Here is a 15228-nt window from a genome sequence, read left to right as displayed (position 1 = left end):
CGACTCCGTCTGACGTCACCGACTCCTCATAAGGCCCACGTCGGCGTGATGACGTCAGTTCCGCCCTTTTTTCCGTGCTTTCGAGGCACCCGGACGGACCAACAAGTACATATATATATATATATATATACAATGTACACAGTACATGCAACCAAAAACAATTAAAGTGCAAAACTATACAATTTCAGATATACAAAATCATAAATACATTTGCACACAAACCCAGGTATAGCAGAGTGGACAACGGGGAGGCGGGCGGGTCAGTGAGGAATCCACAGGCAGATACTGTATCTACCAGAAAAAGCGTTACCGAAGGTAAGTAACTTGTTCTTCTGATAGATACATCTGCCGTGTGGATTCCTCACCTTGTGAATAGAGTCCCACAGCAGTCCCCACTCCCGGAGGAGGGTGCCCACTCTGCTATACCAGGAAATCCTGGAGAACAGAGCGCGCGAAGTGGCCGTCCCTCCTCACCTCAGCATCCAAGCAGTAGTGCTTCGCAAAAGTGTGGAGGGAAGCCCATGTCGCGGCCCTGCAAATGTCCTCAACAGGAACACCTCTAGACAATGCAGAAATAGCAGACTTTGCTCTAGTTGAATGAGCTCTAATACCCTCAGGAGGGTCCTTACCCGCCAGAGAGTAGCAAATCTTGATGCAGAGAATAATCCATCTGGAAAGTGTGCGCTTGTGCACCGCTCTGCCCTTCTTGCAGCCAGCAAAACCCACGAAGAGCTGATCGTCAATACGATAGTCTTTAGTCCTATCAAGATAGAAACTAACCGCTCTCTTCGGGTCCAGGCGATGAAGCCTCTCCTCCTCCTTGGAAGGGTGTGGGGGAGGATAAAAGGTAGGAAGGGTAATGGATTGCCCTAGGTGGAAGGGAGTAACCACCTTAGGCAGAAAAGCAGCCCTGGTCCTGAGAACCATTCTTTCAGCATGGATGGACAAGAACGGGGGCTTGGAACTAAGAGCCTGAAGCTCACTTACCCTCCTTGCCGAGGTAATTGCAACCAAGAAGACCGTTTTAAAAGAAAGAAGCCTCATTGGACACTTGTGTAAGGGTTCAAACGGAGAACCCATCAGATAGGTTAACACAAAATTCAAGTCCCAATGAGGCACAATAAAGGGAGAAGGAGGGAACTTATTAGTAAGTCCCTTCAATAATCTTAATACTATAGGAGATTTAAAAAGAGAGGGCTGATCCGGCAAACCGAGAAATGCCGATAAGGCCGAAAGATAACCTTTGACAGTGGCAACAGTAAACCCTTGCCGTGCCAGAGAAAGGGCAAACAACAAAATATCAGACAAATGAGCCTTTAACGGGTCAACATCCCTCTCCCTACACCAAGAGACAAACTTAGACCACCTATACGAATAGATGGACTTGGTGGAGTCGCGCCTGGCAGAAAGAATGACATCCACCACATCGTGAGGGAGAGAGAAAGAATTCAGATTGCCCCGTTCAATCTCCAGGCATGAAGGTGTAATGTCTGGAGGTGGGGGTGTAGAACCTGCCCCTCCATCTGAGAGAGGAGGTCTGCCCTGAGAGGGAGAAGGAGCGGCGGGTGAGAAGAGAGGTGGAGAAGATCTGTGTACCACACCCTTCTTGGCCAATCCGGGGCGACCAATATGACTTGGGCCCGGTCTTGGCGAATCTTCCTCAGAACCCGAGGAATCAAGGGTATGGGAGGAAAGGCGTAAAGGAGCTGACCTCCCCAGCTCAACTGAAACGCGTCCCCCAATGCTCCTTGCATCGGATACTGGAGACTGCAGAATGACGGGCAGTGAGCATTCTCGCAAGTGGCAAACAGATCCACCCGAGGAGTTCCCCACATCTGAAAGATGTCGTGAACAACCTCCGGGTGAAGCCTCCACTCGTGGTCGGCAGAGAACTGCCGACTGAGAACGTCTGCACGTACGTTCAGGACTTCGGCCAGATGATTTGCCATCAGACAAATCTGGTGGTCCTGAACCCAGGACCAGAGACGCAGAGCCTCTTTGCAAAGACACCACGACCCTACTCCTCCCTGCTTGTTGATGTACCACATTGCGGTTGTGTTGTCCGTCAGGACTTGGACCGACCGACCGCGAAGGGAAGGGAGGAAGGCCTTGAGTGCCAGACGTACGGCCCGCAATTCCAGAAGGTTGATGTGAAGCAACCTTTCCCTTGGAGACCAAAGACCCTTGACCTCCAGATCCCCCAGATGAGCACCCCACCCTAGACTGGATGCATCCGTTATCACTGTGGCCACCGATGGTGGAAGCTGAAAAGGCTTTCCTTGTGACAGATTGCCTTCCACGCCCCACCAAGACAGATGAAGCACCTTCTCGGGCGACTCCGCTTTGATCAGCCAGTCGTCCAGATACGGGAATACAGGTATCCCCGACCTCCTGAGATGTGCCGCCACCACTGCCATCACCTTGGTGAAAACTCGAGGCGCAGTAGTAAGTCCAAACGGAAGGACCGCAAACTGGTAGTGTTGCGATCCCACCGTAAAGCGGAGATACTTCCTGTGCGACTTCAGGATTGGGATGTGAAAATACGCATCCTGCAAGGCGAATGACACCATCCAGTCTTCTTCCAACAGCGCTTGAAGAACCTGCGCAAGAGTGAGCATTTTGAATTTCTCCTGCTTGAGATAGAGATTCAAAATCCTGAGGTCCAGGATTGGACGTAACCTGCCATCCTTCTTGGGGATCAGGAAATACCGGGAGTAGCACCCCTGACCCCTCTCCTGCTCCGGGGCCATCTCTATTGCACCTTTTTTGAACAAAGCCAGGACTTCTTCCTGCAGGCGAATAAGGTGGTCCTCCGAACAAAAACCCTGGCAAGGAGGGTAATTGGGAGGGAACTCCTGGAAAGGGAGAGCATACCCATTTTCTACGAGATTGGGAACCCAAAGATCTGATGTAACCGATTCCCAATCCCGTAGAAAATGAGTAAGCCGACCCCCCACCGGAGCCACATGATCCAGAATGGCGGATCTAGGGCTGCTTTGCTGCAGAGGGAGGGGGTTGATTATTAGAGGAAGAGGAGGAGGAGGAGGCCTGGCGTCCACGACCACGGCCCCTTTGCTTTCCTCTGTAGGTTTTATACAGAGGATTCTGTTGCTGCTGCTGCTGCTGACCTTGGTTGTAGGAACGAAAAGTGGATCTGCCAAATCCCCTGAACTTCCTAGTCGCAGAGCCCCTTGTCTGAAGGCCCAAAGACCTCGCCGTAGCCCGGCTGTCCTTGAATCTCTCCAGAGCTACGTCAGCCTTCTTACCAAAGAGGCCTGTCCCATCAAATGGCAAGTCCAACAAGGTAGACTGAACATCAGAAGAAAAATCGGAGGACTTAAGCCATGCGGCCCTTCTTGTTGCAACAGTAGAGCCCATAATCCTGGCAACAGAGTCCACCGTGTCCATACCACTCTGTATAACCATACGAGCTGCAGCCTGAGTATCAGAGACCACTTCGTTAAAGTACTTCCTATCGTCCTCTGGAAGCTTAGATGAAAGTTGTTTCACAGAGTCCATCAACGCATGAACATATCTCCTCAGTAGGCAAGTAGCATTGGTGGATTTCAAGGCCATGCTACCCGAGGAGAAAATCTTTTTAGCAGACTGGTCCAATTTTTTAGAGTCCTTGTCTGCCGGCACCTGAGGGAAAGAGCCCGCAGCCCTGCTGGAACAGGCGGCCTGCACTACCAGACTCTCCGGTGCAGGATGCGAGGAAAGAAATTCAGGGTCATCAGGATCCACCCTGTAACGCCTTGCCACTGACCTGGAAACCGCAGGAGCAGTCAAAGGTCTCCTCCAAACCTCCTTTATTGGCTCAGTCAATGCATCCGTAAAAGGAAGTGTAGGCTCTACAATTGAAGAAGGCGAATGCAAAACTTCCGTAAGGATGTTGGGCTTGTATTCAACTGTGGGCAAAGTCAAGCTTAGGAAATCTGCAGCCTTCCTAATAACAACGTGATAGGGTGCTATGTCCTTAGATGGAGTATCTGAAACGGATGGCAAACCCCACTCAGGAGAAAGTTCCAGGCCACTTGCGCTTTGGAGGTCCTCAAAACAATCCCCCTGATCTTGCAACTCTCCTTCCTCAACCTCGGAGTCCATATACTCCTTCTCCTCCAAGAGGCGTTGTGCCCTGCGCCTCGACCATTCCATGCGGACCGAAGTCGACGGATCCGGCAACGACTCCGACGGCGCCGGAGCCGACGTCGAGCGAGGAGCTTGAGGACGGGAAGCACCGCGATCCAAATCACCACGAAGCCGATCCGGAGTCGGCGAAGCCGCATGCGAAGTCGACGACCTCGGCGGTGCCGTACCGAGCCAAGGAGTACAAGGCGTCGGCATAAACGGCATAAAGGGGGCCGGGGCATAAGCCTGGGGCACACCTAAATTAAAAGACAAAGGACCCATGGGACCAACAGGCGCACCAGTGGGGTACATAGCCCTTGAATAAACACCAAACATGGCGTTTAAAAACTGCGAGGGATCCTGACCTGGACCTGGAAAGGGAGGGTACGAACCCAACGGCCGCTCCGAAGGAGGCTGATCCGGCAAAGGTGCACCCTGGCCCTCTTGATCTTCAGGCTCCACAACCGGAGTCGGTGCTCGAGGAACCTCTTCTTCATGCACCAAAGAGTGGTGCGACTCCAGATCCTGATCCTGCTCCTGAACTGGAGAACCCACATGAGATTGAGCTGGAGAAGGAGACACAAAGTCCTTGTGATGTTTACGTGACTTCTTCCTTGAATCCGAAGACTCCTTGCCAGAGTGATGTCTGGAGAGATGTTTACTCCTCTTATGCTTCTTTCTCGAGGAGCTCGAAGCATGGCCCGAGGCCGACTTGGATCCGGACCGCGACCTCCCTCTGGACCTCGACCTCTCTCTGGACCTCGATCCCTCTCTGAATCTCGACCTCGCCTTGGTCCTCGAAGCCGACCTCGACTTCGACCGCGACAACTGCCTCGACTTCGAGCGCCTGGACACCGACCTCGAAGACCTTCCGGCTTCTCTTTCCTTCACCTTCGCGAGCAGAAGCTTCGCCTCCCGCTCTCACAAAGCCTTGGGGTTCATCTTGAAACAGGAACGACAGTTCTTAACATCGTGATCCGATCCAAGACACCACAGACAGTCGGAATGCGGATCGGTGATCGATATCATTCGGGTACAGGAACCACATTGTTTGAAACCCGTCTTCCTCGACGACATCCTCGGCGAAGAAGTAAATCTCAACAGAGAAACTGTAACAGCTAAGCAGTGATAAGATGCAAAAGTATGGCAGAAGATCCCAGAAACCGTTAGCGTCGACGACGCGGAAAAAAGGGAACTGACGTCATCACGCCGACGTGGGCCTTATGAGGAGTCGGTGACGTCAGACGGCGTGCTACGAAGAATTTTCCGAACGTTGCTGGCGCAAGGGGGATATTCACAAGGTGAGGAATCCACACGGCAGATGTATCTATCAGAAATAGGATTTTTGGCAGGCTAGGGCAGGTGCCAAAGCCAGGCAGAAACCACCACTCTAGTCAGGATAAGGGTGTTACACTACTAAAATAGCCCCTGCTCACCCCCTTGGTAGCTAGGCACGAGCAGTCAGGCTTATCTTAGAGGCAGTGCGTAAAGCATTTACACATTAACAGTAATACAGTGTAAGCACTACAAAAGGATGCCACACCAGTTTAGAAAAATATCCAATATTTTTCTATACTTAAGACAAGACCAAAAACGATAAAAATCCACAATACAGTATTTCAAAATCTTGACTTATCAAAATATGCTTTAAAAATAGTTCCTTGATGTCGATAGCTCCGTCCAGGACTATCACGGCGTCGTGAGCAAACCAATCCAAACAGTTCAGGCTGACCGCGGAGTTGCAGGCCAGCTACGGTGTTGGGAAGACCCGCAAAGAGTACCTTTTAGAAATGCAGGGTGTCTATGACCTCTCATTGAGCTTCCGAAAAAAAGGCGTCCGCAAGCATCGGTTCCGAAGGTCGGTGCAGGAGTCGTCGGGCCCTCGAAGTCACATGCGTTGCAGGTTGATCTCTCTGATGGAGTCAGGAGTGCTGGCATCGGCAGACGTCTTGTGCTGCGGTGCTAAAAGCAGCAGTGTGGCGTGCGGTGCCTTCAGGTCGCCGTGCGAGCAGCGGCTCCGTGGTGGCGTCGTCTGTGAGACCAGGGTCGCAGTGCGAGTTGAAGGAAGTGCTCGTCACGGTGCTGGCAGGTCACGGTGCAAGCAGCGGCGTCATCGTTGCTGAAGCACTGTCGTCGGCTGACGAACTGGAGTTGATGGTGCCGGCGTCGGTAGGCCAAGGCTGCGGTGCGGGTTGAGGGCGATGCGTCGTGTAACTTTACGAGAGGTGTCGTCGAACCACGGTGCAAGCAGCGGCGTCGATTTTGGCGTGGAGCGGCATCTTCGGGGAGGCCAATGCATCGTCGTGAAAGCGAGGCAGTGCAGAGTGTGGTGTCCACAGGTCGCAGTGCGAGCAGCAGATCAGTGGTGGCGTCAGCAGGCGTCGTCGGTAAGACCAGGATCGCGGTGCCCTCTGCGGTGCCAAGGCGTCACCGTGAAGCGAGGCGGAGTGCGGTGCCCACAGGTCGCGGTGCTAGCATTGGCACGGAGGCGTCGGTGAGACCAGGATCGCGGTGCGGCACTGCGGTGGTGCCCTCTGCGGTGTAGGCAGCGGCGTCGTAGACATCGTCAGGTTGCTTCTCTTCTGTTGTAGCACAAAACACACAGTCCCCAGGGTTGAGGGCAGAAGAGCTTCAAGTCTTTGCTGTTCCTGAGACTTCTTGAACAGGGGTCAGGCTCTACCTCAACCCCCTGGAGAAACTCACAAAAGTAGTTTGCAGAAAGTTCAGTCCAGTCCTTTAACTGCCCAAGACAGAAGCGGCCACTGTAGGCCAACACAGCAAAACTCACAGCAAAGTGGTAGTCCCTCCTCACAGCTCCTCCAGCTCTTCTTCTTGGCAGTCTTCTTTATCCAAAAGAGTTCTAAAATTCAGGTGTCTAGGCCCCAGTATTTGTATCCAAAAATCCTTTGATTCTCTAGGCAGAAGATGTCTGTTCCCAGCCAGAACCAGTTCTGCCTTCTCTGGTGTGATTTCCTGGCAGGGGGTGGGGAGGACGGCATTGTCAGAGGCAGACCAGGCCCTTTGAGGTGCAAGGAAATCTCCTCCCTCTTCCCCCATCGCAGCCCAGGTCTAGTTAGCCCATTCCTGACCTACCTAGACTATTGGGACCCACCCTTGCTTCCTAGCCATCTGTCGTCCAAAACCCAGACAGGCAAGCCACATACCAGCAGTGGCACACGGGATGACGGAGCAAGAAAATACCTACTTCCTAAAAGTGGTATTTTCCAACACAGAATGTAAAAATCACCTTTACTAAAAGATGCATCGTTAGATTCGGAGTTCAGGCATACAACATTTCATTTTCTTACTTAATTCCCTGGGCCAGTTTTGTCTATAAGATGTTATAAACAAACTTCCCATTCTGTCCTATGTGGAACAGGTAGCCTTGCAAAAGTAAAAAACGAAATTGGCTGTAATTCACTATAAGGACATGCCACACACACCAGGGCATTTCCTACCTTTCACATACACTGCAGGGGTACCTTGGACCTACCTTAGTGGTGCCTGACATGTAAGAAAAGGGAAGGTTAGGGACTGGCAAGTGTGTACAATGGCCAAGTCGACATGGTAATTACCAACTGCGTGCATACTCTGCAATTTAAGGCTACTCACGTGGGTGGTCCAATCAGTGCTGCAGGCCCACTAGTAGCATTTGATTTACAGGCCCTGGCACACTCAGTGCATTTTACTAGGGACTAACAAGTAAATCAAATATCCAATCATGGAAACACCCATCCATAACACAATGTACACAGAGAGCATATGCACTTTAGCACTGATCAGCAGTGGTAAAGTGCCCAGAGTCCTAAAACCAACAACAGCAGGTCAGGAAAAAATAGGAGGAAGATGAATAAAGTTTGGGGATAACCCTGCAAAAAGGGCAATTTCCAACACAACCCCCTTCCAGCCTAAAGTCAGGGTAGACCAATCCATACCTCGATCGACTTCCCTGCTTGGGGCGATAGAACATGGGACCTGGCCCGCAGCAGCAGGGTTTTCTTCCTGTTCTATGCCTTCCTGAACCTAGTTGGATCCCATTATCCATACTCTCAGGGCCCACTAAGATGACCCATGGGGAACCCCTCTCCTCACCTGTGGACCCCATCTGTGTAGCATCTAAACTTACTTTGCTCACAGATGTATCCCAACAGGCAGACAGTACCCACATGGCTAACACAAGGGTGCGGCCCAGTCCATCCCCGAGGGTGACTTCTTTCCCCCTCCCAGGGGCAACGCTGTACCTCCGGACAGCCAGCCACAGGTGCCATTGACAACTGTCAGTGATAAGCGCCTGGCCTTATGCCTTTCAGGCCACTTCAACCGTAGTGGCGTCAGAGATTGGGGGGAGTGGGCGGTAGCCCCAGGTTCTTGGCACCATTTCTCTAATCCCCCCTGCCAAGTCAGGTATGGTATCCTGACACTGGCCCACCAGCCCAGGCTCTGTACCCTGCGGCTGGACAGGAGGTGGGGGTGGGCTCCCCCACACTCTCTCTCTGGAGATCTGTACCCTCCCACCTGGAGCGGACCTCCCTCCAGAATTGTTAGGGCACCTGTGGCAGGTGTCTTGCACAATTCGCCCACCAGTTTAGGGGTGCCATCCTGCAACTGGTACCCCAGTCCAGGGTCTGTACCCTGAGGCTGAGCAAGGGACTGGGGTGGGCTCTCCCACACCCGGTCCTCCTCCCTGGGGCTCTGTATCCTCCCACCTGGAGCGGCACCCCCAGAAGACAAATTAATAGGGGCACTGTTAGCAGTCGCCCCTTCCCCCCGGTCTTTGACACCTCGTACCTGATCCTCCAACCCTGGGTCTGTACCCTCAGGCTGTCCAGAGCTCTCGGGCGAGGCTCTCCTCTCCTCACTTCTGCTTCCGGGTTCCCGCACTCTACTCCCGAAAGAAGCACCCTCAGAACCACAAACTGTCAGGACGCTGGAACCAGAACTCCTACACAATTCTTCCACCATTTCAGGGCCTTGACCCTGCAGCTGATCCACCACCTTAGGATCTAAACCCTCGGTTGAACCGGGGGAAGAGGCGAGGACTCCCTCCCTCTTCCAGAGTTCTGCACCCTCCCACCTGGAGTGGTACCCCTAGAAGACAAACCGGTCAGGACACTGCTTACAGTCGTCCTTCCCTCTAGGTCAGGCAGGACCTGAACCTGGCCTCCCACCCCAGGAACTAACCCCAGCGGCTGAGCACCTGCCCGGTGCACCAGGACTTCCTTGGGAGCACACATGCCCCCCTGAGGGTAACACATGATTCATGTATTGTGTGACAGTCTGCCTGCGCAGATCTCCTGACCCCTGTCCATCTGACAGTGCATGAAGATCACCCAGGACAAAAGTGATGTCACCATGGTCACTGCTAGGTGGCTCAGCCCTTCTGTCTGGCCCTGGACCCACTAGTTCTCCCACTGGGGAACATATCCCCCTCTCACCCCTCCATGTGGACTTCTGCACCCTCCACTAAGGAGCAGCACCGCAAGACACCAGAACCACTGGAGCTCTTTTTACAGACACTCAACTTACTCCTGAAACTATTTTATAAATATACTGTGTGGTTCTTTTACACTTAGTCTATACCAATAAGATTATGTTCTGGTAAAAGAAGCTGCATTACCCTCCTTCTGGACTAAGGCTGAAGGCTGCCCTCCACAGCTACCACTTAGAGAGCTTTCTAAGGATTTCGGAGACCACTAAAATCACCACAAGGGTTTTCTGGATTAGTGAAGGGTGCCCACTTACATAAATGTGCACCATATACTAAGCCAGTCTCCTACAGACAAACACTCTTCTCTTGTAAATTGAGAATTTAATTAGTATTTGTAATCTAGGGTAATTTTAGTTATTTTTGGATGGCTGGTGGTGTAGTTTGTTAAAACATTCCATATGCTGAGGATATGTCCTTCGTCCAAACAACTTGGAGGCTGCTTTTTTGATTTTTAGCACATAGTGTTTGCTCACTTTATGTGCACAGACATATTGATGGATAACGATAGCAGGACCATTAGCAGCCATAATGTCAAAATGCTATATCCACTGAATTTGATAACCATGTCGTGACACTGAAATGAAAAAGATCTATTTATGATCAGGAAACACCTAAGTGACTTCAGAGCTTGATTTAATACATAATATATAATTATAATTTCTGATATATATATATATATATATCTATATACATATAGATATATATAAATAGATATAAAAAATTATAATTTTGAACTTACCAATGAATCCAAGCTGAGAAAACTCTAAAATCATCCACTCCTCTGATGGTTGCTGTAGAGCAAAGTTCTTCATTGTGCTCAGATAGTTGGGTTTGGCGACAATATCATCCTCCAACTGAAAAGAGAAAATGGAAATATCTCAATTAAAAAATTTGAAAACATGGACGTATGGATGTATTTAAAGTTATGCAATGACAGTGAAAATAAATGTGACACCATAGCATTAAAGCAACCACACTAATAAAAACTCATCCATGCATTTATTATTAAAGTGCAAAGGCAAAATTCCAGTTCACTACCACATTGCAGCAAAACTGACTTGAGAAACCAGTCTTACTGCCTCAAAGATTGCATGTAACAATTAATTTATACAGGGAACAACTCTCCTAATAATCCCAGGATTAAATTGATGAGAATGGGAAGCCGCTCTTTGTCTTTTCTTGGACCAACCTTGGGGAACTCTTTACCTGATGTGATGCGGAAAGAGAATTTGTACCCCAACTTTCGCAAGCAACTAAAAACTTGGCTTTTCAATCAACAATTCTAATCTAGGTTTTCAGAGTTTCTTTCAGGGCCTGAGCTGGGAATCCCTTGTTGGGTAGCTGTGCGCATTACAAAAATTAACATAACATAACATAACCTTCAATGTGTTTTTTCCATTACTGCAAGAAATTAATCCCTTGCATCCAGGATTTGGTTGTGTGTCTTTCTTTACTAAAAATAAGCACAAAAACATGGCAATAAAGAATATATGAAGATGCCCAGAATGTAATGAACTATTTCTCTGAAAAAACGAAAGGTTTCAGGGACGTTATGGTCCAAGAGGGCCCCACCTATTTATTAAATTATAAGCCCCTGGGAAGTGGCGGTCCCATTTTGGAAAACGGATGCATGTATTCAGATTATTTCTTATGCACCGATGTCTTAAATTTGCCTGCATATTGCAAACACAGTATGGATATTATAAACACAATTCAGAACATCCCATGGAAATCCGCTTACATTATTGCCACCATTGATGTTGCTGCATTATAAACTTATATTGACCCTGATTTGGGGACTCAGGGCTTGCAGATATTTTTTTCTAGAGATAAAACCTCTATTTCTATATTACTTTCCAATGATGCTACTGCATGTTGCATTTCTCCCTTGAAAACAACTTTTACTTATTTGGTGAACAGTGGTATAGGAAACTCACTGGAACCGCAATTGGAAGTTGCTTTTCATCCAGTTACACTGGAATCTTTATGGGTTGGTGGGAGGCGCAGCACATTTGGATGGAGACTAATGAGACCTGGACTAAGCACTTGTTGTTTTTGACACATTATATAGACGATGTATTCAGCATTTGGGATGGGCTCCAGAAAACGCTCGATACTTTTCTGACTAGAATTGCTGACGACAACCTCAATTTAAAGTTTACACACAAAACCCATTTTTTCAGAAATTAAGTTTCTTGATGTCCTGGTTAGGGTAGAAGGCGACACAGACTAGCCTCTATAGGAAATGTACTGGAGGGAACAGCTTGTTGCACGCATACAGTCATCATCCAGCAAGCTTAAGTGGAGCACACCATACGAAGAAATGTTGCAAGCGAAGCGCAACTGCAGCACTCCAGAATCTTTTGAGGAAGAGCAGACTCGGATGACTGGGAGATTTATAACTTGGGGCTACCTGAAGAAGGCGATTAAGACCGCCATCAAGAGGGCAGCCAAAGAACCCAGAGAGAGTTTAGTGGTATCGAAATGTAAGAGCAAGGGATCTGACCAGGGCAGGCTCAGAACTACATATAACAGTAACACTGAAAAGATCAAAGGAACGTGGAACAAATACTGGCAACTGGTCAGGGAAAACCCAGTCATTGGAGAGTTGGTAAGTCCACATCCCTCAGTTACCTATAGAAGAAGACATGAGAGTACACAGTTACCCTAATAGACAGGGAAATACTGTTTCATGGCTGAGAGAACAGCAAGGCTTTCGTATAACTGGGAGGTGCATAGCCTTTTGGTGCAATAGAAAAAATCCATCAAGTGCAATAGTGATTTTGTAGTATACGTCTTGGTATTACCCTGTGGGTTTCAGTATGTGGGGAGCATAATCTTCTCAGGGAAGAAAATAATTTTAGAGCATTTACGTGCAGTAAGAAACAAGGATTTTAATTATACTGTAGCACAACACTTACATCAAATGCATGAACCCACTACTGACCAGATTTCATTTTTTGAAATTGAAAGGGTCCTCATGAATGCACGAAAAGGGACAGGGAAAATACCCTGACAAAGAAGAGAGTTGAGGTGTATTATGTTACTCAACAGCAGGCACCCTGGAGGTTTTAACCTTGACGAAGAACTGCATGTACACATTGGTTAACATCTTTCAGTAGAGAGGTTTGACACATACGAATTATTGGCAGTATTCCATCTTGATAGTAGCAACATGCCTTTCAATCAGCCATACTTCAAGCCCTTCGCCTCCTTTTTTCGATCTGTTAAGACAGAATTTGTGTTGTGTAGCGTCTTCCCACTCATTGACTACCTCTTTTTTTATCTTCCTGGTTGAGGGTGGGCACTTGCATGACACCATCAACAGCCGCGTAGTTGGTCTTACCACTGACACTAGATCACGGAGCATGTGTGCTCTGGAAAATATTACTTTGATTGGGACATAGATATGGCATTGGATTTGCTAAGGATATTGTGCAATATGTATGCATCATGCCAGGTGAAGGTTTTATTCTATTCATATTTTTTTCCCCATTTTGGTTAAATTTGCTAAAGTGTGCATTCAGAGAGTCATGCTTAAGTTTTATGTATCAGTGGTTTGAGCAATGCAACTGTATTATATCAATACCATGTGCATATATGACTTTTAAGGTTCAGTTGACACGCATCAATAAACTGCTTACAATGTTGTCTTACAATAAGAATTACCTTCCGTTAAGAAACACTGCACTATATCTTTAACATGACATTTGTGTTATGTATATATTGCATATTTACTTGTTCTGTCAAATTAAATAGTACATAAACGTGATGTTATCATTAATGGGTTAATTGTACAAAATGTAAAACATGTGCTATGGCAATCACGTTGTATGACATAGCATGTTTTCTATGTTTTTGATGGCGTCCAACAGTTTTGAAAGGTTATTGGGCACTCACGTAACCATTTTTGGCCTTGACGAAGACTTGGAAGGGTCGAAACGTGTAGCAGATTACAAAAATGTCTTGGTGAAAATACATATGGGAGTGTCTGTCTTCTGTGCCGACGGAACGTAACACAGCATTTCCTGAATTTATAACCGGGTCCTGCACAGGTTACTCTGCACCGAAACCGCTTCGTGGACGCGATCTGGAGTTTGTGGGACCACACAGTATACATATAACTTTAAGCATTCAAATTGAAGAACCATTCTAGAGCGTGGAGAATTAGACCTTTGGATCGTAAAAAATGGATGAAAGAATGGCAAAGTGGATTCAAGTGGCAGAATGCACATTTAGTGACACAGGGAATACAGAGTGTGACCTAAGTAGGCTTGAAAGACAACACGCCACTACAATAGGTCAGAGAACTAGAGAAGGCCAGACAGATGGTAGCAAAACAGTGGTTGGAAATCACCTCTTTGACAAAATATTTAGAACACAAAAGAGTTCCAAGAGGTCTGCGAATAATACTCCTAGGACATGGATGAAGATTTAATCCAGGAGTGGTGTGAAAACACGGTAGAATGTTCCATTATTTTAATGCAAAACCTTAATTAAACATGGCAAAAGAAAAACAACGATCATTAACCAAATAACAAAGGAATTGGAATTGCAGAAAAATGACTCATTGGTCAAAGACCTACTGGCAAAAACGGAAAAGAAGAACAAGTTACTTACCTTCGGTAACAATGTATCTGTAAGAGACATATATTAGTTATAGATTCCTTACTTTAGAATTACCCCCAGGCGTCGGACTGGATCTGGAGAATTTTTTCCTCAGCAGTACCCCTGAACGTCGGTAGGTGGCGTCTGTCGAATCTGCATCCGTTGTCGACATCGTGGTCGCGGGAGTAATGTTGCGGTGCCAATTTTTATGCCTCCCCTGCGCGCTGACGTCAGTTCTGACACGACTTTCCATGCCAGAAGCAAAGAGCCATGAAAGACAAAGGCCACTGGTGCGCCACACTAGGGCCCTGCGAGGTAGTCCCTATCCCTATAAGTCAGTTTGCAGAGTGGGGAGGATAGATTGGGGGGTGGGGGGGTTATGGAATCTATAACTAATATAAATCTCTTACAGATACAGTGTAACCGAAGGTAAGTAACTTGTTCATCTGAAAGAGGCTATTAGTTATAGATTCCTTACCTTAGAATAGATACCCCAGCAATACCAACCCCAGAGGAGGGACGGCAAACCAAGTTCACACCAGAAAGTCCTGGAGGACAGAATGGGCAAAGTAGCCATCCGTCTGGACTTGACTATTCAGGCAGTAATGTCTGGTGAACGTATGTATAGAAGCCCACGTGGCCGCCTGGCAGATGTCAATGAGTGGAACTCCACGTAACAAAGAAGTAGTTGCTGCCGTAGCTCGACTGGAATGAGCTCGCAGCCTCACTGGAGGTTACTTTTTAGCTAAAGTGTAACAAATCTTTATACAAAAACGGCCCATCGAGAGCTAGTACTCTTTTGAACAGCCCGACCTTTCTTGGCACCCACATAGCCAACAAAGAGTTGATCGTCCACCTGGAAATCCTTCACGTGATCAAGGTAGAAAGACAGCACACGGTTCGGGTCCAGATGGTGGACGCTCTCCCTCCTTGGAAGGGTGCGGATGCGGGAAAAAGTTTACCAGAGTGATAGTCTATCTGATGTGAAAAGGAGTAACAACTTT

General features: G+C 48.1%; 1 protein-coding gene across 1 annotated transcript in view; it reads right to left on the bottom strand.

The window, feature by feature from the left end:
• MGAT4B (alpha-1,3-mannosyl-glycoprotein 4-beta-N-acetylglucosaminyltransferase B) overlaps positions 1-15228 on the bottom strand; it is a 1389535-nt gene that overhangs the window by 423018 nt on the left and 951289 nt on the right. Inside the window, exon 8 of the mRNA XM_086931341.1 lies at positions 10356-10470. Within this exon, the coding sequence (XP_086787467.1) occupies positions 10356-10470 (115 nt within the window). The remainder of the gene's footprint in view (positions 1-10355; positions 10471-15228) is intronic.

The sequence above is a fragment of the Lissotriton vulgaris genome, chromosome 7 (assembly GCF_964263255.1).
Source record: "Lissotriton vulgaris chromosome 7, aLisVul1.2, whole genome shotgun sequence".
NCBI classification, from domain to species: Eukaryota; Metazoa; Chordata; class Amphibia; order Caudata; family Salamandridae; genus Lissotriton; species Lissotriton vulgaris.
The sequence above is the reverse complement of the archived record's forward strand: the minus strand, read 5'-3'. Positions and strand labels throughout refer to the sequence as shown.